At 36.5% G+C, this 22,759-nt stretch overlaps 2 protein-coding genes across 4 annotated transcripts; both read left to right on the forward strand.

Annotated features, from left to right (window-relative positions):
- Positions 1 to 58: 58 nt before the first annotated feature.
- Positions 59 to 8,367, forward strand: LOC106163622 (sphingomyelin phosphodiesterase 5). Of its 3 annotated transcripts, none has more exons than XM_013541270.3 (7): positions 59 to 114; positions 2,002 to 3,403; positions 3,873 to 3,948; positions 4,455 to 4,595; positions 5,173 to 5,262; positions 5,567 to 5,811; positions 6,067 to 8,367. In XM_013541270.3, the coding sequence occupies exons 2-7, from the start codon at positions 2,522 to 2,524 to the stop codon at positions 6,160 to 6,162; spliced, it is 1,530 nt and encodes a 509-aa protein (XP_013396724.3). In that variant the 5' UTR covers positions 59 to 114; positions 2,002 to 2,521; the 3' UTR covers positions 6,163 to 8,367. The 3 variants fall into 3 exon arrangements, with proteins under 3 accessions (XP_013396724.3, XP_023931355.2, XP_086867316.1); XM_024075587.2 differs by having other exon boundaries at positions 2,002 to 3,250; XM_087011190.1 differs by having other exon boundaries at positions 77 to 92.
- A 1,073-nt stretch (positions 8,368 to 9,440) lies between these two features.
- Positions 9,441 to 22,328, forward strand: LOC106163629 (uncharacterized). The gene is made up of 11 exons (XM_087011381.1): positions 9,441 to 9,516; positions 12,918 to 12,985; positions 13,165 to 13,230; positions 13,771 to 13,838; positions 14,381 to 14,580; positions 15,167 to 15,358; positions 16,195 to 16,245; positions 16,682 to 16,885; positions 17,325 to 17,381; positions 18,004 to 19,012; positions 19,309 to 22,328. Exons 3-11 carry the CDS (start codon positions 13,195 to 13,197, stop codon positions 19,823 to 19,825), a joined length of 2,334 nt encoding a protein of 777 aa, XP_086867507.1. The 5' UTR covers positions 9,441 to 9,516; positions 12,918 to 12,985; positions 13,165 to 13,194; the 3' UTR covers positions 19,826 to 22,328.
- The last annotated feature ends 431 nt before the right edge of the window (positions 22,329 to 22,759 follow it).

Consider the following 22,759-nt stretch of genomic DNA (forward strand, 5'->3'; position numbering starts at 1 on the left):
AGTTAATTAACTGATAACCTGCGTCGAAGCTAAGACAAGTTTTGTAAACAGCTCTGTATCTGCAGCTGAGCACCAGGAACAAGCCGGTGGTGGTTTGTCTTTTGATAAGTAGTAGTGCGTATAAGTTGCTATCTATACTTGTAGCAAGTTATTGGCAGTAGATGAATTGAGCTTGCGGCTTGGCTGTGCGATTATTGTTTATTGTATTTTAAAAAAAACGCACTTATTTTACGCCTTGGCTTGGGTCAAGCACTAGCACGACTGTCTAGAGTTCCCACATTTAGCCTTACTCTTGGGGCACCTCCCCAATTAAACAGTTCAGGTGTACACTTCGTAACATTATATACGTTAAATAAAAAGAACAATTATAAGACCTGAACCTGAAAAAATAATTGAAAAAGTTTGAAACCAAGTTCTTTTTCACACCAAGCAGTACATTTTCATTTTTCGCTAATCAGCAGGAGTCCCCACAGAATTGGTTACTTCTATGTAATACGATAGTTTCATTGGGAATGGAACCTTAGGCTTAATTTACGTAAGGCCACACTTTTTTAATTTTATGGATGACATCCTGCGCGCGCACCGATTTTCGTCCGTTCTCCAAAAAAAAAAAAAAAAAAAATCCCCCCCCCCAAACCGCCGCCGCCCCCCCCCCCCCCCCCCCCCCCCCCCCCCCCAAAGGAAGTCGGTTGTCGCAAACATCGTTGTTGAATTTGCCGGAAAATGCAATCGGCAATTCTCTGCTAATTCCGCAAGCTCCATACTGTCATTGTCGACTGCGGAGACATCCGAGTAGTTCCGAGTGTGGAAAATGAGCTTTCTGCGCATGCGTATTATCACCACATGGAAATATGGCCGTTTTGCCGTCAACTTCATCTCTAGCATTAATTTCAAAATACACGACAATTAAAGTCATAAAGAGAACGGGGGCCGTCGTTTTGGATTGGTTTGCCATTGATATTGGACATGGAGATATCACCCTTTTACAATTTTACGAAAGGCTGGCCGCGGCCAGCAATCATCGCCCGGAAAATTTCAGTGACATTCTGTCCAAAGCAGCACATACCAGTTTCTTTTTGGAGCGAAAAAAGGGTCGACAAGAGCGTCGCGGTATTTGGTGGACTGAAGGTCGGACAGGCCACCCGATAGTTGGCTGCTAGCGTGTGAGTCGAAGTAGACAAAATGGCATCGACCGAAATTACCTTAGTAGTAGGAAGCATAGGCCTATCTTTGCTTAATTTTTTAACAATTCTGTGAAGTGTTTACAATGCTTTAATTTTCTGAGAGTACAAATAAAGACACGCTATTTATTTGATATTTGTTTTATTGGTTTCTATACCAACAGAATGCATGAAATAACCTTAAATAGATTTGGTAATATGCAGCATATATATGTGGTAAATTAGTGTTTCCAGCTGTGTACTGAAAACATAACTTTTCTTAAGCAGTTTTTTTTTTTTTTTTTGGACTGTTTTTTTTTTTTTCGCCCGCTCGCACCGACTTTGGGGTCCCCAGAGGATGTCATCCATAAAAATAAAAAAGTGTGGCCTAATAAAAAAAGCCAGGATATTGCATCTGAAACTGGTGTGATACATAAAAATGTACTAACTGCTTGGTGTGAATTAAAAGGGAATTTGTGGTTTCAAACTTTTTTTGTTTATCATGATTAATGCATTTCTTCATATTAAGGCCTTGGTCTGGGGTGGATGCAGAGCTATTTTCTGACAGTCTTTTTTGTAGACCAATCCTCCATTTTTGAGCATCTTCCGAAAAAAAAATAAAAAATAAAAATAAAAAGATACTTGTCAATGTAAACTTGAAAATCTGATTGTCTTTCAGAAGATGGCCTCAATCTGCCCCTGTTGGCTATAATTATTATATTTGTTTTAGATATATAACACGAAGAAGTGTATACCTGAACTGAACTCTGCCCTTCCATCCAAATACAAGGTTATTGACCTACAGTTAATCTCCATCTCTATACACATTATATTTTTTCAGTCAGATGTCCCATGGGCATGGTCTAATTCTTCACTGTGGAACCTGGGGGCTAGCTGCCAGCACTGCTAATAAAAAAAAAAGGAAAGGAAGAAAGACTAGTCATTATTGGTCAGACTCCCACATGGAATAAATACAAGATTTTAACAAATTCAGGTTGAGCAATTTGAGATGCCAAACCTAGAAGGTCAAAACTACTAGTAACAAGACTGCATGATGTCACACGATAACATGAGAAAGATAACAGTGAGTGGACTTGATGAACATGCTCTTGAAAACTAGATAACTTTGATAAGCTGGAATACAGGTTTATAATGCAGCAGTAGAATAGCCTCATATTTGCAGACTGGCACATCGAAATGTGATTAGATCCAGGGTATATTATATATAATATATTACCAATTAAAGCGAACTTTGGAATATTAACATGTGCAGTAGCTTTGACTAAAATACATAAAGATTGCAAACCAGTAGATCCTTCTAATTAACTGCCTCAGGAGGAAAATACCAGAAAGATTTAATAATGCTTCACCAGAGCCAATCCCCGTTCAGCAACAGGTTTGCCCAGTTCTTGGACTGGGTGTGTTTCTACATGTACAGGCCATGGTATCTGCTATTGGATGAGTTTCTATGCTGCTTCGTCCCCACAACACAGGAATTGAAGACCCCATGGCGACGGCTACCACATCTTTTTATCATAGCACCACTCACACTGCTTGGCACTATAGCTACTCTTCCACTGTTGGTGATTAGTTTTTCTCTGTGGTTTCTGTTGGTGCAACCATTTATTGTGCAACCGTTCATCTACTCCTGTTCGATACGGAAAGAAACAGTGTCTTATTTGAAAGATCAGTATACATTTGTTACAGCTAATGTGTGTTTGCTGCCTAACTGTGTGGGGAGGATGAATAATTTGACTCATAATACCCTCAGAGGCTCTGAGATGGGCAGAGAGTTTGCTAGGACTGGAGCCAAAGTTTCAGGTGATTGTGATGGTTGTGACGGAACATCACATCTAACGCAATTGTCTAAAGCTAACACTACAATTAAAAATAATGGTCATGTTCAAAATGGTGCAGCTCCTGTAAGAATACCAGCAGCAAAGGGAAAAGAAGAGGATCCTATAGATCATGCCATTCTCACAGAATTTCCAGCATCTGATTTTGTCTGCTTCCAAGAAACATTTGATCGACAGAGCAGTAAAAGATTGGTAGAAGAACTTCACAAGTGCTATCCATACATTATCTATGACGTAGGTGTTCATAGCTTGCATAGTAATTTTTATACCTACAACAGTGGCCTTGCCATTGCCAGCAAGTATCCTATAATGCATGCAGAATTTGACTACTTTCAAGACAGTAAAATGCAGTGCCGTTTGTCCTCCAAAGGAGTTCTTATCACTAAAGTAAGTGTGATAGTGGTGTGCTTCAAGATATTATGGCAGGTTAAAATGTTTAATTTAAAAAGTATTATGTTTTACTTAAATGGCTGGAAGGTTTTGGGCTGTAATATATATCCTTTCATCTTCAGTGTATGACCAGTAAGTGGTTTGCAACATGAATCATTTCAGGGAGCACTAGGTCTTGGGCCATCACATACTACATATTTTGTACATGAAAATGACATTTTTATGCCCTCATTGTCCTAAGATTAACAGCATATGTTTTTTAAAATCTATATCAGCAGTGGCAAGTTGCTTCTGAAAATGCTGAACCTGCAGAAGTATATAAATTTTTAATTGAAGTAGTTCTGGCACATATAACATATATTTGGTGGTTCAGCACTCAGGCACATTCCAAAAATGGGAGCATCTAGATCTAAATCACACTGAACACATTTAGTGAATTTACTATGGCATATTGTCATAATTTCAGATCCTATTAGGACAGAACAGCACAGGACAAGATGTAGTTGGATACCTGACAAATACTCACTTACAAGCATATCCAGGTAAACTTAAGGTGGTGAGGTTGTAAGTTAAAAGTTGCTGTATTGATTAAGGTATATACACACTATATCAGGCTAAGAATACAATAATGAAAAGCTTGGATATGAAATGTTTGTTTATAATTGGATATGTCAAGAGAAAAAAGTTCAGATATGATGAGAAAGAGACAATATATGTAATGTTCTTTGTCTTAAATCATCCTGTTTTCTTTTTTGGTACTTTTTCTGATGTCCTGAAATTACAACCCCCAACTCATCAAATTGCATTTTTACATTAAAGCAAAAAAGCAGTGCATGTCTTATTGACTTGGCCTAAGTCAAATAGAAAAAAATAAAGGGTCTGCTAATTGCTTGATTGATAAACAGGTAATGAAATTTTTAGGGACCTTAGAAATATTGCAATAATTGTAGTTTTTCTTGTCAAAACCCTTTAAGTCCTATCATAAGTGAATTAGGCAATGGAAAAATAAATATTTCAGTAATATCAAGATATATTATCTTAATTGCAGGCAAGGATAAAACACATCTAAAACAGTTAGACTGCTTGGTGCAATGGTTGGAGGAGTTTAGGTCCAAGAAGGATTCCTTTGGGGAAGTGGTCGCCTTTGATGTAGTGTGCGGTGACTTCAACTTTGATAATATGTCTCCAGGTAAGTTACATATTTCAGGTACAGCGATATACAGTTGGGCCCTATTACATGTAAGTTTATATGACTGTGAGATGTGCATAAAATATTGCATAATTATGCAGGGGCGGATTTAGGCCGTCTTCTGGGTCTTCCAGAAGACGGTCAGATTTTCAAGTTTACATTGACAGGTATCTAATGTTTTCTGTCGGAAGACGGTCAAAAATGTAGGATGGATCAACAAAGATAATTTTGAAGACTGTCAGAAAATATCTCTGGATCCGCCCCTGTCATGCACCTAGAATATTGCATGATCATTTAATTAATTTTTTCTTTGGGGAGAAGGGGGTTAGGGGGTGTTCATGGGAGAGTGCCTCCTTTAAGCAAAAAGGCTAGATTTTAACAAAGTAAATGGAAATTAATTAAGTTGTCTTATTTATTTACTTGTTTGTTTGAATGCATCTTGGTGATTTGTGCAAATAGGAAAATTTGGTTTGCTTTTTTCACTTTTTTGTTCCTGTTTTGAAATGAATGAGGATTTATATTCTTTGAGCTCAAAATGATACATGTTTTCACAAAACAAATGTATTTGTGTATCCAGGTCACCACTATTGCTGGGAGCATCCCCTGTTTGATAAGTATGTCGATATCTGTCGAGTGAAGCCAGGTTTAGATAAGGAATGGGTGCTTGGTAAGCTGTACCTTTTTTTTCACTTTTATTTTTTGGATTACATGCATATATTCAAATTACACTAAACTCATGTGAAACATGGAAGCCATGTATTGCACCCTTTTAAAGACTTGTATACTGTCCAAGGGTGAACTGAATTTATATTTTCTTTCTTCTTTCAACAATTGGAGACTGTTGGAGACTTTGCAAAATCATTGTGATGAAAAATACTGAACATTTGTTTAAATGGAGTGAATGGCTTCCTCTTTGTGTGTGTTTGTGTCTGTCAGTGCATCATAAAAAAACGTAAAATTTAATTTTTCAGGCACTGATCGTCGGCACATACCCATGTGGGATCCAAGGATAGGAACACCAGAGAAATTTAAATCTGCCCTAGAGGATCCCGCCTTATGCCAGTATTATGTGTTTGATGCTGACATAGAGGTCAGTAGTCTGGATTACGCTGGTGTGATGCCAGAGAGAGATGAACATGGTGATATTATTTTGAAGCCCACTGTAGGTGGAAAGAGGAGACTGGATTACATACTGTTCAGAAGGGGCAGTATTCAGGTAGTTGCAATAAAAAAGTTGAAAAACAGAATGTAATGTATTTGAATATTTCTTGATGTTTTAACTGTTACAGTGATATTTTATAAAGCTGAAAAGAAGTGTATAGATGTTGAGGCATGAGAAATAAAGCATTTAGAGATATAACAAATTATGTATCAGCTAGATCAAGTTTCATGAATAGAATTATTTAAAAAAATTACAGCATAAATGAATTCATTTATTTAGCCATTTATTTATTTCCATTATATTTTTCAGAATGTAACCAGGTTAAATTTTGTGACCCAGTTGGTTTTACTGACTGACCACATCCCAGTAAGCATGACCTTGAGAACTATAAAAGCGGCCAAATAGCCCAAACAATATACTTAACTACATGTAGTGGCTATTTGGCTATTTGGCTATCTGATCCCAAACCAGGCATCCAAACAACTAGTCCATATTATAGTCAAATAACCAAGTCAGGTGGTCAAAAAATCAGACCAAAGTGCCAAGTAGCCAGACACTCTAATCAGATAGCCAAATAGCCAAGCCATCCACACAAATAACCAGACCATGTATAACCAAATAGCCAAGCCAGGAGGCCGAGAAACTAGACCAGAGTGCCAAATAGCCAATTCATACGTCTAAATATATATGGACCAGATAGCCAAATAGCCATGGGGCTAAAAATATATAGACCGGATAGCCAAATAGCCAAGCCATGTGGCTAAATATACAGAACAGATAGCCAAATAACTGTACCAGGTAACCATATAACAGGACAATTTGCCAAGTAGCCATTCCAGGTAGTCAGGTGCACAAATCAGATAGTCAAATGTCCAGGATATAAAGTCAAACAACCATTCCAGGTAGTTGGGGAACCTGTAGCAGAAATCAGGAACCCATACCCGACCGCCAAATATGTCCAGGCCAATGGTTAAATAATGAGTTCATATTATTGCCAAATAGACAACATTGCTCAGTAACACAAACAGATATTTGAAAAATATGATTAATCACATGTGTTTAGATTAAGAGAAAAATTATTGCATTTATTCATCCTGTCTGAAATTGATTTAAAGGAATATATAGCTGCCTGGTGGTTTTGAACGGGTTAAAGTTTACTTAAAGGGATAATAACTCTTCGTATGAGATCTATATTTCACAATAAAAACACTGTGAACAACTCATAGAAAAATGATATACCAAAAAAAACGGCATTTATAGCTATTATTCTGATATCTGAGCTTGTCTTTAGACCACGTGATCTCCATTGATGGCTATACTCTGTTATAATCTCTTAAGAGATTATAACAAAAAAACAAACTTTTTAGAAAAAAAAACCAGGGACTAACTTTGAATGTAAAAATGGATTCATTAACCATTGGCAAGTATGGGAAAATTGTTGTTTACTCCAGGAAAATTCATTTTTTGACCAAAGCGAAGAGTTATTATCCCTTTAAAACCCCACTTTCTGTCTAAATACAATATATTTACGGATAGAACCTGAGAATGAATTACTTTTTGTTAATCTCTTCAATATAAATATTATATCTAGAACTGTAGTTGTTGCAGAAAAGCTTAATTTATTTCAATGTGTCAATCTAGGTGTTTTGTTTTCAACCCAGTGTGCAAGTAAAAACTGTGCATTATTTATTGAAAAATCTCATTCATTTTAAAGAGACTGTGATTGTCACAAAAGAAATGCTATTAGGTATTTTACAGAAAAAATTTTAAAGGTCTATTGGCCAGAAAGCAAGAAATCATGTCCACCAAAAAACAATTCTTAAAATATAGTTTAATTTTTTGTATAATTTATATACCATTTGTCTTATCTCAATTTTGCTACAGGTGTTAATGTTATAAAGAAAAAAAAACAAACAGGTGAAAATAGCAGATGTGATACTTAAAAATTAGAAAACATAAACGAACAAATGTTGAGTGTATGCTCTTCTATTTAATAAAAAGTTCAGATTTAATAGAATCAAATGATAAGTATATGTACACCTGTAGTTTTGTTCATGAAACATTTAAAAGTTTAAATATAATAAATGAATTTCTATTTAAAAATGAGTTAAACATGCTTCGGTTGACTGCATATATATATATCACTGTCAGCAAGATGGTTTATTTTTTCAAGGCCACACCTGTTGCCAAATATAGCTAGCAGTGGTCACAAAATAAATTTCAAAAGGGGTAGGGATCTGAAAAAATTGGGCCTTTTTACCCCTTCTACTCCAGCATAGAAAATGGCATAGATCCTAGGTCAAATTTTGATTCAAAGTCAACTTTTTCTTGCCATAACTTTAAGGGGGCATTCTAACAGGACTGGTCTTGGCTTAAGAGTATAAGGGAAAAAATGAGTGAGAGCCATTGTGATTCTGTCCAATTTGTTACTTATCATGGTAAGATTTTGCCATATGATAAAATTGTTGTTATGTCTCTCATTTATGGCTATGTAGTATTTTTGAGTGTCAAAACATATTCTGTTATAGTGTAACATTTTGTGACTTAAACATTTATCATATATACAGTACAGTGTCAAGCTCGGAATCAAATTGTGAAAAGTCATGTATACAGATTTGCTCTACAATGATAAGAGCTCTTTATGAGGAAGGCATGAAGTACCAGTAGCAAACAGGCTAATTATAGTGTTATTATATGAAGGACACAAGAAAGCAAAAAATGCTCTTTTTGCCTAGTTCTACTTGTAATGTTTTTTTTTTTTTTTTTTTTTTACTTAGATTTGTCATTATTTTTATGCAAGTTGAGCTCAGATAATGCTGCATTTATGTGTTGCAACACTGCTATATTATTGAAATACAAATAAACCTGATTTGTTGTGAAATGGTGTTGCAAGAGTTTTTTTATTTATTTATGTTGTGACGAACATTTTATATAAAGTACTTTTATTTAAAATTTGAAGTGCACAAAATATGTCAACATTTAGAATCGAGTAATGGGCAAGACTGAACATTTTGTTTCGAAAAAAGGAGAAAATAATACTTTAGTTGGGTATGGTTTATTGAAAACGCAATTAAGGGGACACAATGTATGTAAAAGGTATCATATATCTTTTATTTTCCATGAAGGTAAAATTTTCTTTGAAAAAAAATCCTGATACTTGTGAATCAAAGTGCTAAACCTGACATTTTATTTTATTTCTTATTAATTAAATAAATCTATGTAAATGAAAACCCTTAGAAAAATATAACTAATGTCTCCATAATTTTCTGCAGTCAAGCACTCTGATTCTGCCTTGAGTAAACGCGGTGCATGTTTTGTCTAGGGGCCGAAAGTCGAGTTCTTTTCTATAGGTTGTTAAAAACCCATTCGCATTGTGCTAATCCATTGTCCAATTACAACCACACGCCCACACAAACGTATTGTTGTCAGTGTTAATTGTGGGCATTTTCTTCTTTTTCTTATCAACCTATTCGCTGGTTTTAGCCGTCTTTCTCTCTTTCTTTACCCCCCCCCCCTCCCCCCACTGCCCTCCTTAATAAACCCAAACTTATGACGCATTATTACACATCTGGTTGTAAACATTAGCCCCCCCCCCCCCACCCCCTCTTCTTGATGCTAAACCACTCCCTTCCCACACATTTCCCATTTATGGTCAGTCCACATGCCTCTGACTCATGGGGGATTCCCCTACTTTTATGTGACAAGATCTGCGCAGATGCGTATTCGGGTTAGTAGCTGGACAAGAATGAAAGTTTGAAGGTAAGGGGGATTCTTGTTTTAATTTAGAAGTGACGCATACCTAACGACTAGAGCAACAGTCAAGCAGCGTTCGATCTGAGAGGATTTAACAATGTTACACTGTCCCTGTTATTGTTGAATGTTGCCGGTTGCAGTGTTGTTGTCCAACGCCAACTGCGCCGTCAACAGGTTTCACAATGAAACGTGTTCTTGCGCAATCCACATCCAGATTAGTCTGTATTCAATGTGCATTAGCTTTCACCATGTATAGTGAGTCTGAGGTTAGAATCGTTCGAAGTATAAGCAGGACATGCATATGATACTTTCCTACGTGTTCTGGCACTGGTAGGCCTACATGTACGAGGCAGATCCTGAATTATTGAAAAGGGGGGCGTGGGGGGGGGGGGGATGTCCGCGGATGCGAAGCCGACCCTCCCACACCCCCACCTCCATATCCCACTTGGCGTGGGGTTCGGGGTTCGCTGAAGCGCCCCGAAAATTTTTGGTAATTTAGAGGGCGAACGGTGCCATTTGGTAGGGCCCTCTGTACCAGGGTCGCAGTTGTTGTTGTTGTGGACATTTTTGGCTGAATCGATATCAGACCAAAATGACTGTCTATTTATCTAGAGACATGTCTGTAAATATCTGTGGAAAATCAATCTGACGCCCTGGTAGAGGGTAGCCATTTGGTGGGGTTTAGAACTATGATTAGCTAGTCAAATTCTAATTTCAGGAGGGGACCAGGAATCGAAGGGGGGGGGGGGGTTAGGACCCCCCCCCCCCCCCCCACGACCCCCCACTCCCTAAATCCGCCAAGGCATGTAGGCCCTGGCCCCTACTACATCACACATTGTAGCTTTCCATTGTTGCATGTCATACATGAAATCAAGGTGGTGACGGTGGTGGTTGTTGGGGGGTGGGGGGGTGGGGGTGGGGGGGGGGAGGGTGGACATAAGTCAATGATATTAAATTACAAAAATGAGGGCTACCCTATCTGTTATATAAAATTGGAAAAATGATACCAAATGCTGTGAAAGAGAAGCATATGCACTGAATCCATGCATCATATATAATTATTGAAAATTCAAGATCATGAAATTCAAACTAGGACCATTTATTAAGTAAAAGGCCTCATGGTGACTTAATTAAATCACCTGCATTAGTACGTGATTCAAACCTGATGCTTTTTTAGCAACACTTCAATAATTTTTATGTTTTGTCATTTATTTGTCTGCCCATTTGATTTATACCTTTGCCTTGTTTCATAACTAGGAAAGGATTTTATTTTCATTTTGCATTTTTGTTGGGCTACTCACTGTAATGATCTACTGTAGGCCTATCTTCTCCTTTTTGTTTCCTTTTGTTCTTTGAGCAGGGGCGGATCCAGATATATTTTCTGACAGTCTTTCAAATTATCTTTATTGATCCATATCCTCCATTTTTGACCATCTTCCGACAGAAAAAAATTAGATACCCGTCGATGTAAACTTGAAAATCTGACCGTCTTCCAGAGGACCCACAAGACGGCCTAAATCCGCCCCTGGTCATGTGACATAAAAATCTAGCTGTCATGAATTTGACAGATAAGTTTTTAGTTTTAAATACTTCAATTTCTGTGCCCAGTGACCGATATGTTAGATACATCAGGAGTGATTTTTCATTCAGAAAAAAAAAGAGTGCTGTACATCACTCAATTGCTTTCTATATTTTATTGATTAAACAAAATGAACAACAGGGAAGAAGTGCCAAGTGGAAAAGGCCTTCATGTGGACACCACTATAGTTTGACTTCATTCATGTTTAGTTAGCTTTATATATGATGGCCCATGGTATTTGATGGTCCATGGGATACTATCTATAATGAAGTGACTCGAGTAGCCGGTAGTTTGAGAGACCATGTGCTCTTTATTCTGTCTGTACTAACTTAAGTGTATAACTGATGATGTAAACTCTACACATAAGATATAACACGGGCATGAAGTTAAACTACTACATTACACTATCCGATACTGCTGTCTTCCACTAAGTCCAACTGCCACGAAGATTTCACAAGAACGTTATTATTTCTGCTTAGATATATGGAACAGAGTCATTGTGCTAATCCCTTGTGCAATTTCAACCACACACCATGCTATTTTATTGTTGTCAGTGTTGTGGGCATAAATTTTCCTACAAAATCTTACAGAATTCTTACTTCTAGGGATCTGACCCTCAGGGGGCGTCTCGATAGTCCGAAGGTTCATTGGTCCGAAGGTTCATTGGTCCGAAAAGTGGTAACATTTTCGTCGATTTTTTAATCAAGGGTTCATTGGTCCAAAGGTTCTATAGTGAACATTCAGACCAATGAACCTTCGGACTATTGAACCTTCGGACTATCGCTACGGCCCCGACCCTCAACTGTATGCCTCCAGAGCTTAATCTGTACTATAGCTGATCTCTACTGTTAGAATTCGAATTCCTAATATCTGTGTTAAATATGAGGAATGACAGATGCCCTGTCTTAATTTAATTGGCCAGCTTACCTGTCACTCACGCTATCTACTACAACTGTACTTTGATTTTTAACAAAGACAATACACATGGATATTTAAATAATTGAAAATGAAGACAATTGAAGCTGCCTTTCTGATATCGTTGCAATAGGATATAGTAATCCTCTTATTGATATATTACAACTACATTGTTACAAAAGCTAACTGCATGGTTGGACATACCATTCATTTAGAAGGACATTGGTCCGTCCACTTATACCACCAGATATCTTTAACCCGTGATGCTCTTTAAAATCCCATCAACTTAAGTCATTTTAACTTAGACCAGTTATCTCTAGCAATAGGTCACTGTTTGAAAAGCTTGATGTGTGCTGACTGTCATATTTATTTTTTAATAAAAAAAGAAATTTTATTAACTAAGAAATAAATGCTAAATGACTAAGAAATAAATAACACTAAATAACTGTTATAATTTCATATGTCAAAGTGTGCCTTTATGCAACTTGCATGTTTAAGTTTTATCTTAAGGGCATTCTAAGAAAACAATTGCTATGACTAAGTTGATATTTGGACTATGAGATATTTAGGAGCTGACTGCAGGTCTGTATATCAGACTCATGGATTAGAGGTATTAATTTGAACTTCAAGATGAATCCCTGAATTAAGCTGGAAGAGGGATAAGAGCTTGGCATTCAAAATTTAAAAGCACTGTGGTAACTCATATTGTGAGAGAAAGGTCTACATTTAGTTTACTTTCAATTTAGAATTGGCATTTGGTCTTCAGGATAATAACGCCGTGACCGGCAGATCCAGGATGTTGATAAGGTGACCCAGTCCAACCACGTACAGCTTGCTTTATTGAGAAGTTTTTGCAGCAGCTAGGGCACAATCAGGGCAGGAGTATTGTAATTTAGTTGTTATTCCATTACAGATGACATGATGAGGACCATCCATGTGTAATATGTATTAGAAATAGAAAATGGATTCCCAGCTGATGAGGTAATAAAATCATGTAAAAATTGTTGATTTTTTGGCTGAAATTAACATTACTGAGTTATGAACTTGTTTGCAGAGTATTAGAAGCAGTTTTATTCACTTTAAGCTTGTGGCAAATATTTAGTTCATTTATAAGACAATAATGTGTATCTGTACATTTGACAAGTTGCATTTATTTTTAGTTGACAAAGGCAGGCTGTAGGTCACTGGGGATGATGAGGCTGTTGGCTGCCCTCCAAATTATAGCAGTAAGTTTGTGTATTCTTTGTCACGGAATTATTTAAGAAATGAGTCAAAGTATGAGAATTTTTCAAAAAAATCAAACAATAGTTTCAAATCATACTTCTATTTAAGTTTGAGTCTTTATAAATGCTTGGACCATAAAGTCCCAGACATTAATTTAAGCCACTTAAACTGAATGCAATTTAGCAAGAATCCTCAAGGAGTTGGATCGATCCAACTAGTATAATAGTCTGGGGTGGCGCTAGCAATTTTTTTTGTTTAGCCAAATTACCACTTTTTCATTGCTTTTTTGTCCAAATGGTTTAAATTTGACTAAAATAAGTCATATCAACCCCATTTTGTTTAGCCAATTTCAGTCACTTTTAGCATTTGGCTAAATTGGTGAGTGTTAGCGCTACCCCAGATAGTATATAGTATATAGTATCATACTGAGGTCTATGTGAACACCTATTTTGTGTTCATCCTTGAGTTACTGATCTTAAAAGTCGTGTCTCGGTTAAGCATATTATTTTATACTGTATTTTCTATTTCATATTGCTTTCAAGGTGTATGTATATTTGACTTGTCACGTACAAGCTCAATTTTTTGTTGAAAAGAGCCAGTGTCCATTTTGGTGAGTACACATGGATCAAACTGATATTTAATAATGAAAAAAATTACACATGCATACACACACATGTACTAATATAATATAATATAATATAATATAATATAATATAATATAGAAATATGCAATATAAAACTCCACCAGGCTGATATTTTTCCATTGTTGATTCCAAAATTAAATCATCTACCAAGTAACAATACATTAGCTATGAAATTGCCCTAGCTTCTAGATAATTCTGCAAAGCAAATACATATAGTATGTGACTTTCAAACTTTGAAGGGCTCCAAACATTATACCTTAGGATATAAATTAAGTACAAATCCCAGTTTGTCAAATTTGACTCTGGCAAATACACATTGTTAATAGACCCAAAACACTTCTCGGGTTTGGCCTGTATATTATATCTAATTAAATGCAATTAATGATTATACTTTTCCACACTCAACATATCAAATAGTGACAAAATAAGTTAAAGTAGGCAATTGTAGCCTTGTTATACCATACTCTGTAATTCAAACAATTTAACTTTGTATTTTTTTTTTCTTCAGGATGTACAATGACACTACTACTCCAGGTGGTGGATGTAAATTCTGTAAAGTCTGTAGGGTGGATGCTCAGGGAATTATCACACAGTCTGACAAGGTGCTAAATAGAGAATGTACCATGATACCGAAGGAGCACCATTTGATACTGATGACTGGAGAAACAAGATCACGACCACTGTTTTGCAGTGAGGGAGAAGATGCAAGTACGTAAGCAGAATTATTGTTCTAAACCTAGATCCTCAGGGTACTAATGGAAGGTGAACCTAAATGTTTATAATTGATTTTGATTAATTGATTCATCATTATCTTAATCTTTTTATGGTAATTACTCAATATTTTCAGTAGGCAAAAAAATGATCAATCATAATTTTATAATCACATAAATTATATATATATATATATATATATAGCATTTGTGGTGCTTTTGCTGCATAGCATAGAACTATAGAGTATCTATAGAATTGTCTTTTTATGTATTGTCTTTTTTCCTGCCCACCAACTATGTACATTTGTAGTTGAGGGAAGATGCGTAAAGTGCATAAAGGTTGACTTTTCCTGGTAAGAAGAGATGCAACCAATGAAGCAGTGATAATTCAGCCTGCTGAAATCATACTGTGAAAGATATGACCACTTTTATATAAAACACGGCTTGACATGGAGGGAATTCAGCTAGAAGTCCATATTGGCTTGTATTTTAAATCCATAGAATATTGATAAAGGCATTGCTACTAATAGAATAAATAAAAGAATTGTTGGCAGACATTTATAATCACCCACTTTTATCTCCAGAATGTGAAGACATCAACTATGTCTACCCTGTTAAAAATGGCGCCTGGAAGTGCGATAACACACTGGATCCCACCTGGTACTTCACCAACTGTACACTGCAGTGTGATGGAGGCTATGAACTTCAGGGTACACCTACAGTCCAGTGTGGATCTAACTTGACATGGGGGAATGACATTCCACGCTGTAAACCAGGTAGTGTGTCATTTTTTTAAATTTTAATATATATTTTTAATTAAATATACTGAAAATGAAAACCTTGAACATTGGAATACATCTAGACAACTTGGCAATGCTCATTTGGAGAGGTTGTGAAAGCTGATAATCTTTCTTAAATAAAGGGTCATTCTCAGGAAGGGGGGTGCTATGCTCTCTTTCCCTCAAAACTATTTGTCTGTAGACATGTCAAGCAGACATATTCTCAATAAATAAATAAATGAATAAATAGAATTAATATTTATTTTGAGTCTAAAGACCAAATTCGTTCAGTAGACCTTACAATACCTAGTGAAAAAAAATTTTAAAAGCTCGTAAAAATTGATTAAAACAAGAAAATTGATTAAAACAATTATTGTAGAAATTAAAATGTTACTTGATCACTCACTTTGAAAGTCATTAATAAAAATTCTATTCAATTTTTTTTTAATAGATATATCTTGAAAGCCTCAGTCTATCTTTTGGCATGCCTGCTCTGGCAGGGGCAAAATTATTGCCTGCATTTCAAGGTTTTTACTGTGAATCAGTATTTGTTTAAAATATTTGAATACTTTATGACAAATGCTATTTGAAGGCTTGGAGTTTTTTGTACAAATATCTCACAATGCATAATATTGAGAAACATTCTTGTTTCAATTGTTTGGATATTTAGAGAATGTTACATAAAAATATCTAAGATGGATCTCTATATAAAATTGATCTCATCATAATGAAGATAATTAGATATTATAGATCAAGAATCTCTAGTTTTAAAGTTGTGACCCAGTCTTAAAAAAAACAAAACAAATTTATGCAACATTCAGTTTATTCTCTAGTACCCACCACTGCTGTTGCCATGACAATAGAGCAGGGGAAAGATGTTCCAGGTATAGTTTCCCATTATTAAACACTCATTATTTTTATTTTTTGTGTATAATATAATTGGTACTGATTGAGTGATTATTTTACTGTACAGTATATGTACTCTTCCCTAATATACTGATAACTTCTTCACATGTTAGACATCATGCACTCACTCAAATATCTTATCCTTTGTACTTTACTAATGTATTTATTTATGTATTTCTGGGGTAGCGCTAGCAATTCTTTTGGCTTAGCCAAATCACCACTTTTTTGTCAATTTGTTATCAAAATGGTTATAATTTGACTAAAACAAGTCAAATCAGGCCCATTTTCTTTAGCCAATTTAAGTCAGTTTTAGCATTTGGCTTAATTGGCGAGTGTTAGCGTTACCCCAGTATTTGTTTACGTTTTGCAAAATAAATAAATAAAACATATAATGCTGTTACTTATCTTATCCAGATTGGGTCAATCCTATGGCTGTGGCTGTGGCTGTCCTGGTCATTATCCTTCTGACTGTCCTAGCTTACTGTAACAGACAGAGAATAAAGAAATTGTGGGGTCAGCTTGATCACTGTGAGCACCGTTACTTTGGCAAGTGCAAGGAGTGCCTGATGCCAGAAACTGTATCTCAGCATACTGTAGAAACGGAGCCTATGCTACCGGGTAGGTGACTACCACACAGTATTCATATGTGTGAATAATAATAATAATAATAATAATAATAATAATAATAATAATAACAATAATAGTAATAGTAAATGAAAATATTAAAAAAGTTTATTCAGTTACTGTATAAAGATATGGTGGAAAATGCATAAAGTATGAAAATTACTTTCCTAGATTATTGATAAAATTAGACTGAGATCCAAAGAAAAAGTTAGAAAGTCGTTGTCTAAAATGTGATAAAAAAGAGAGATGTACTTGCATGTAAACAAAAAAATCGGTTGCAACATCCCAATGTCAGTAACACATATATATGACAAAAAAGGTTGTAAATTAAAGCTGAATATAATAGAAATGCATCTTGTTTTGGGCTCAGGACAGTGGAAAACTGTTAGTCTACTTCTACCATTTTTTGTTATTTCATTCTTTTAAATTCTAGGTGTATTTCTTACTAAGCATTCAGAACCAGGGGAACGTAGTGATATGGCTCCAATGGGTAAGTATTAATTTCGTATTTTTTGTTTGTGTAATTCATATATGCAATGTTTCTTTTCTCAACTAATACAATGCTATAACAGAATGATTGTGCTGCCACATCTAATACAACAAAAAACTTCAGTTAATGCAGTGCTTTTTCTTTGAAACACAAAATGGCAGATTGGACCCTTGACTGTTACAAATAGGGCATGAGTCCCACAGATTGTTCACTTAAGTACCAAAAAACTTTTTAGGGAATTGGGGTGGCAGTGCAAGAAATGCACCCCTTTTTTTTGATAGCTTGTATCCAACATAACAATTCATGCTTAGCTTTTTACTTTGGATTATGATAAGAATGGAGAGTTTAGACAAAGCTTAATGGGACAGATTTTTGAAGTGTCTACACAATGATGGTAATTAAAAACACTGATGATTTATCTTTGATTGCATGTCAGTATAATTTCATAATTGGGTGATTGTTTAGTTAAAGTAATTTTAAGGAAAAAATCACAAATCTTTACACTAAAATGGAGTCTGTGGTCATTTACATATATACATGGGTCCATTGATTCATTATTATTGTTATGAATGAGACAAATTTTCAGGCATTTATTCCACGTTTGGTAATTCTTTCTCATTAGATTCAGTTGTCCTTGAAAATGAAAGAGAAGGCAGGGAATTAGCAACAGTGCATGGTGACTCCACCGAGTTGTCACACACTGCAGCCATTCCATTCCTGCACCAAAGCCAAGGTCAAACCCAAGGTCAAACTCAAGGTCAAGCCCAGAGTCATTCAAATTCAGATCCAAAAACAATTTACAACATATTTGGTGATAACTTAAAGCTCTGTTCATCTGGAAATGTTCAGGTTAATCAGACTTTGAACTTCACATATGAACAAAACAAGGTCACAGAGGTTGAGGACAATAAAAATGGCCACATGAACAAACTGGAAATGCTTGAGCTTAACGGGACAGGATCAGGCAGCATGGCTGCCCAGAGAGTATCTAACCCTGGGCTAGAAGAGCTGAAGAGCTGTGAGGACAACAATATGTACACGGATGATCAGTTGCATACTTTGAGTGGGCTTACTGGGTCCAGAATGACTGGCACTGCACAGCCAAATGTTCCCCTAGAAATGGAGAGATTGGACACGCCCAGGAAACTGCCTTCTGGTCAGTCAGACGAGGGCATTAATTTGAGTGAGAATGAGAGTGCACGCAGAGGTTTCGAGATATCAGATAGCCATGCTGAACACCCAGCAGAAACATCAAATGAAAGTGGGATAGAAACGTCAGGCAACAGAAGTGGGACCCCAACTTGTGAAGTGAACCCTGCTGCATCAGGCAATAGACCATCAGGGCATATCCAGATCAAGAAAGCACGGCATGTTGAGATAGACAACAGCGTATACATTGAAACCGATGCATCACCTGCAGACATTTTTCCGCATATTAACCAAAGTGATGTGACTGTGGAAGGATCTGAACATGTGAAAATAAATAAAAAGATACACTTCAAGAAACCAGCCTCTGCTAAAAACTCAACTCCAGAAAGCAATATTAATGCTGCTGCACCATCAGCAGAGGGTGGCACCACTGTGTTAAATACCATGCCAGGTGGCACTGTTAGGCAGTCCAATACAGTCAGGTCAGAATACTTCACTGATTTTATTTTCAGTTTTTTTTTCACTGGAAAAACTTTGAATTGGAGAATGCTTGTTCAAGATTGTTTATCTAAATTAAAATGTCATTGCCCAAACTTTTTATTTATTACATCTAGCTGTTGTAATTTTGTAGTCCTTTGTAATAGCTTTTTATTCTTTTGTGTGTATACGATTGATTATAATTTAAATGAGTATATTCAAGAAGGTAAGTTGTTGACTTTAAGAGAAAATCATTTACAAACATTGATATGTAATCACAAATATGGGTTTTGCTTTCCAGGGATGTAGCTGAAAATGATGAAATGTTGAGTAGTGTTTCGGCTTTGTTAGCAGCTCCAACCCACTACCCACCAAAAACTGCCAGACCATCTTCAAAACCAGCTACAACCAAAGGCAAGCCAAGGCAATGCCATGAGAGTCCGTCGCCTTCAGAAAACTCTTGCACCTGTGAGCGCTGTTGTTCAAACACCAAAGAACTCGAGTCAAGTTCTGAACTCTCCTATAGGTGCCAGCACTGCAGTCTGCCCAGCTCAAACTACAAACCCTGTCCCTGTTCATCTTTGTCCCAAAATGGGCTACCTGAAAATGAAGGAAGAAACGATGTGAGAGACAGCACAGGGGAATTGTGCTCTGGTACATGTTGTTTATTGGAGGATGTGGGGGCAAGTACCTGTACCAACAATGAATTAGCTGGTACAGAAGACTTGCATAGTAACTTGAATGGGCAAGAATACCGCTGGGACTGGGATTTGTCAAGTTTACAGTCAGAAGAATCATCTGATACTGAAAAAGACTGAATTCAATCTGTGTGTTAAAGAATTAGTGATACTTAATAGCTTGATTGATACTAAAGTTTTGCCTGCTCAAAACAGGAGGGTTATGTTATTTGAATGCATCACATAGCTTGCAAATGCTGAAAAGTTTCCTTTGCTATTATGCTATTATGTATTAATAAGCTATTATGCTTTAATGTCAACAGAATATGGATTCCTTGAATCAGTTGCAAACCTTTGAATGGTATAAGTATTGTATCTTCTAAATATTCCGCCTTAATACCAATCAAAGGTTTTTTGCTTTTCATGCAGCGAATCACTACTTTGTTGAAACTTGCAGAACTTTGAAAGTCTAGCTTTTGGTTGTATGTTATCAGGTGCAATGATAAAGCACTGCCAGGGTGTAGTAGGGGGAGGGGACATTAACTTGTTATATTAATGTACATTACCAAGATTGAAGGCGTGAAATGTGCCAAGTGCCGTACTGCATAACGTGACCTACCTGTGCCTGCTGAGAACTAACTTCAAACAAACTTTGCGTATGTGGGGGCACCATAATTTTTAAGTTCCACAGTAAACATGCCAACAAGTGTGATTGCTGTGATTCCCCGCCCTCTCCTGGCCTTTCATGCCCTTTTAGTTGAATTCATCTTGACTATCAGTCTTCAAACGTACTATTAGCGCACTTGAAAATGACGTTTACTTGTACGAAATCTAGGGACTTGAAAACCCTGCCTCTACTATCACGAAAATGCATGTGTTGGCACTCCTATTTTAGTTTTCTGATATGTACTATATGTGGTAAGCACACAAGTGCATCAAAAAAAAAAAAAAAAAAAAAAAAAGTGCTTGTGCGTGAAATTTCGTGTGACGTCTACATCTACATTTTGTTTGAAGTAAGCGTCTGTTTATCGACCCCCCTCACACACACACACACACACACACACACACACACACACACACATGCAGTTGTGTTTGCGCATGACAAGTAACACATCTCTTGCATTTGGCACCTTCGGTTTTGGCGATCTTGTCACAGTATTCTGTCTTCGTCCATGTATATTTTTGTTGCAAGCCCAACTAATGTCGTCTGACTCTTATCACTCCTGCCAAGTTGTCGGGGAAATTGTGACATTGCAAGAAAGCGCCGGAAGGTCTCGGGAGACGAAAAAAATTATTATTATTATTATTGTTATTATTATTATTATTCAAGCTTAAAATGAGAATGCTGACAATCAGTGATCCACATGCATATTATGCAAAAATTCACCTTCACCAAGCTTGTTATATGTACCTTAATCTTTGTTATTTGAATTTAGATTCAGTTGATTTATGACCAGATGGGTACTTGATAACAAACTTAAACCGTCAGCAATGATTATGACTTAAGAATTTCCTATATTTTTCTCGTACCTCTATTTCTTAATTTTTGTGTGTCAGTGGAGGTGGTAGATGGGGGAGGGTTGAGTAGGTAGGCCAGCTCTGACATTTTGTCTCCATTCCTATGTTAAAACAAGTAGCACACAGGTGTGACAGGAATGGTGTTCCTAGGAATAGAAGTCCGGGGTCCAGTATGATAAGTAAATGCTGGGGTTAGTGGGAGGAGTGGGGTTAGCATCTGAGACGAACGTCACCTGTAAAAAGTAACGGGGAACGGATTACGGTGCCTATTGGACTGTCATTTCTGTCACACCGACAATAATATTTGCACTGAGGAACTACATATCTTGGATTTCTTTCTTTTCAAATATGCCCTTAAAATGAAATGCTGCTCAGGTACTGAGGTACATATACAAATGTTGCAATTTAGTGTTAAAAAAAGATAGTTCACAAAATCCATACTCAAACAAGTCATTCAGTAGCTCAACACCTGGGTCTTATTTTATGGGCACATTTTGAAGGAAGACAGCACAGTTATGTATTTCCTCCGTGCACATATTATTTTGCGTGCCTTGTCATTAGATAAGAAAAGGGAAAATATCAGGACTCCTTTATCTACTTAACATGCTTCTGGTTAGCTACCACCCATCTTGATTATTTAAAGGAAATTTAACATTCCTGTACCAATGGCAGCAATTTTCCATGCGTTACATAGTCCAGAAGTACTTGGGTAGACTGTTCTTGGGATGTCGGTAAAATCGTCCGATTTTCCATGCAGACGGTCCGTCCCCAAAGACGTGCTACGTGCTTGATGAAATTATACATTCTGCTAACTATATTATCTTTGTACAATCCATTCGCATGTGTATTGAAGCGAATGCACCAAACTGTTTAATAGCTTTCTGCATAATAAAATAAAATGAGTTATTGTCTTGAGATGATGTTTGAAACCCGAGACACTATATAGGATCGTCCTTGTGTCTTAAATTTTCCGATTTATTCAAGTTGCCCGTAAAGGTGTACAAACATATGTAGTGTATCCTTTTTAGTTTATGAAAGAGTTATCATAGCCCCAGATCGTAGAATGCCTTTGTACAATGCTTTGAAACGTATATAATGAATAAATGAAGCGTCTTGCTAACGTGAAGTATGAAAGATAAGTGTTTTTCTTATTTAAAGCCTAGGTCCCAACCGAACGTACCGGGTGCTACGTGTGGTCTACGGTCAAAAAAATGGGGAAAACGTGGGAGTTCGTGCGTGAGGAGCAAGTCCATCGTGCGAATTTTGGAGGACGCAAACAGCACGTAGAAACTTTTCACCAATTACTTGATTTCTTCCCTGCGATCTAGCTACGTCTTAGCCGGACGCAAGGAACCTAAAAACCGTGCGTCCAAAACGTAGTTGGGACCTAGGCTTAAAGGGATAATAACTCTTCGTATGATATCTTTATTTCACAATAAAAACATTGTGAACAACTCATAGAAATATAATATATTCTGTTTTACCACAAAAACAGCAGTTATAGCTATTATTCTGATATCTGAACTTGTCTTCAGATCACTTGACTTCCATTGATGG

This window comes from Lingula anatina, chromosome 4 (genome assembly GCF_051362555.1).
Source record: "Lingula anatina isolate TDL-2025a chromosome 4, LinAna3.0, whole genome shotgun sequence".
NCBI lineage: Eukaryota > Metazoa > Brachiopoda > Lingulata > Lingulida > Lingulidae > Lingula > Lingula anatina.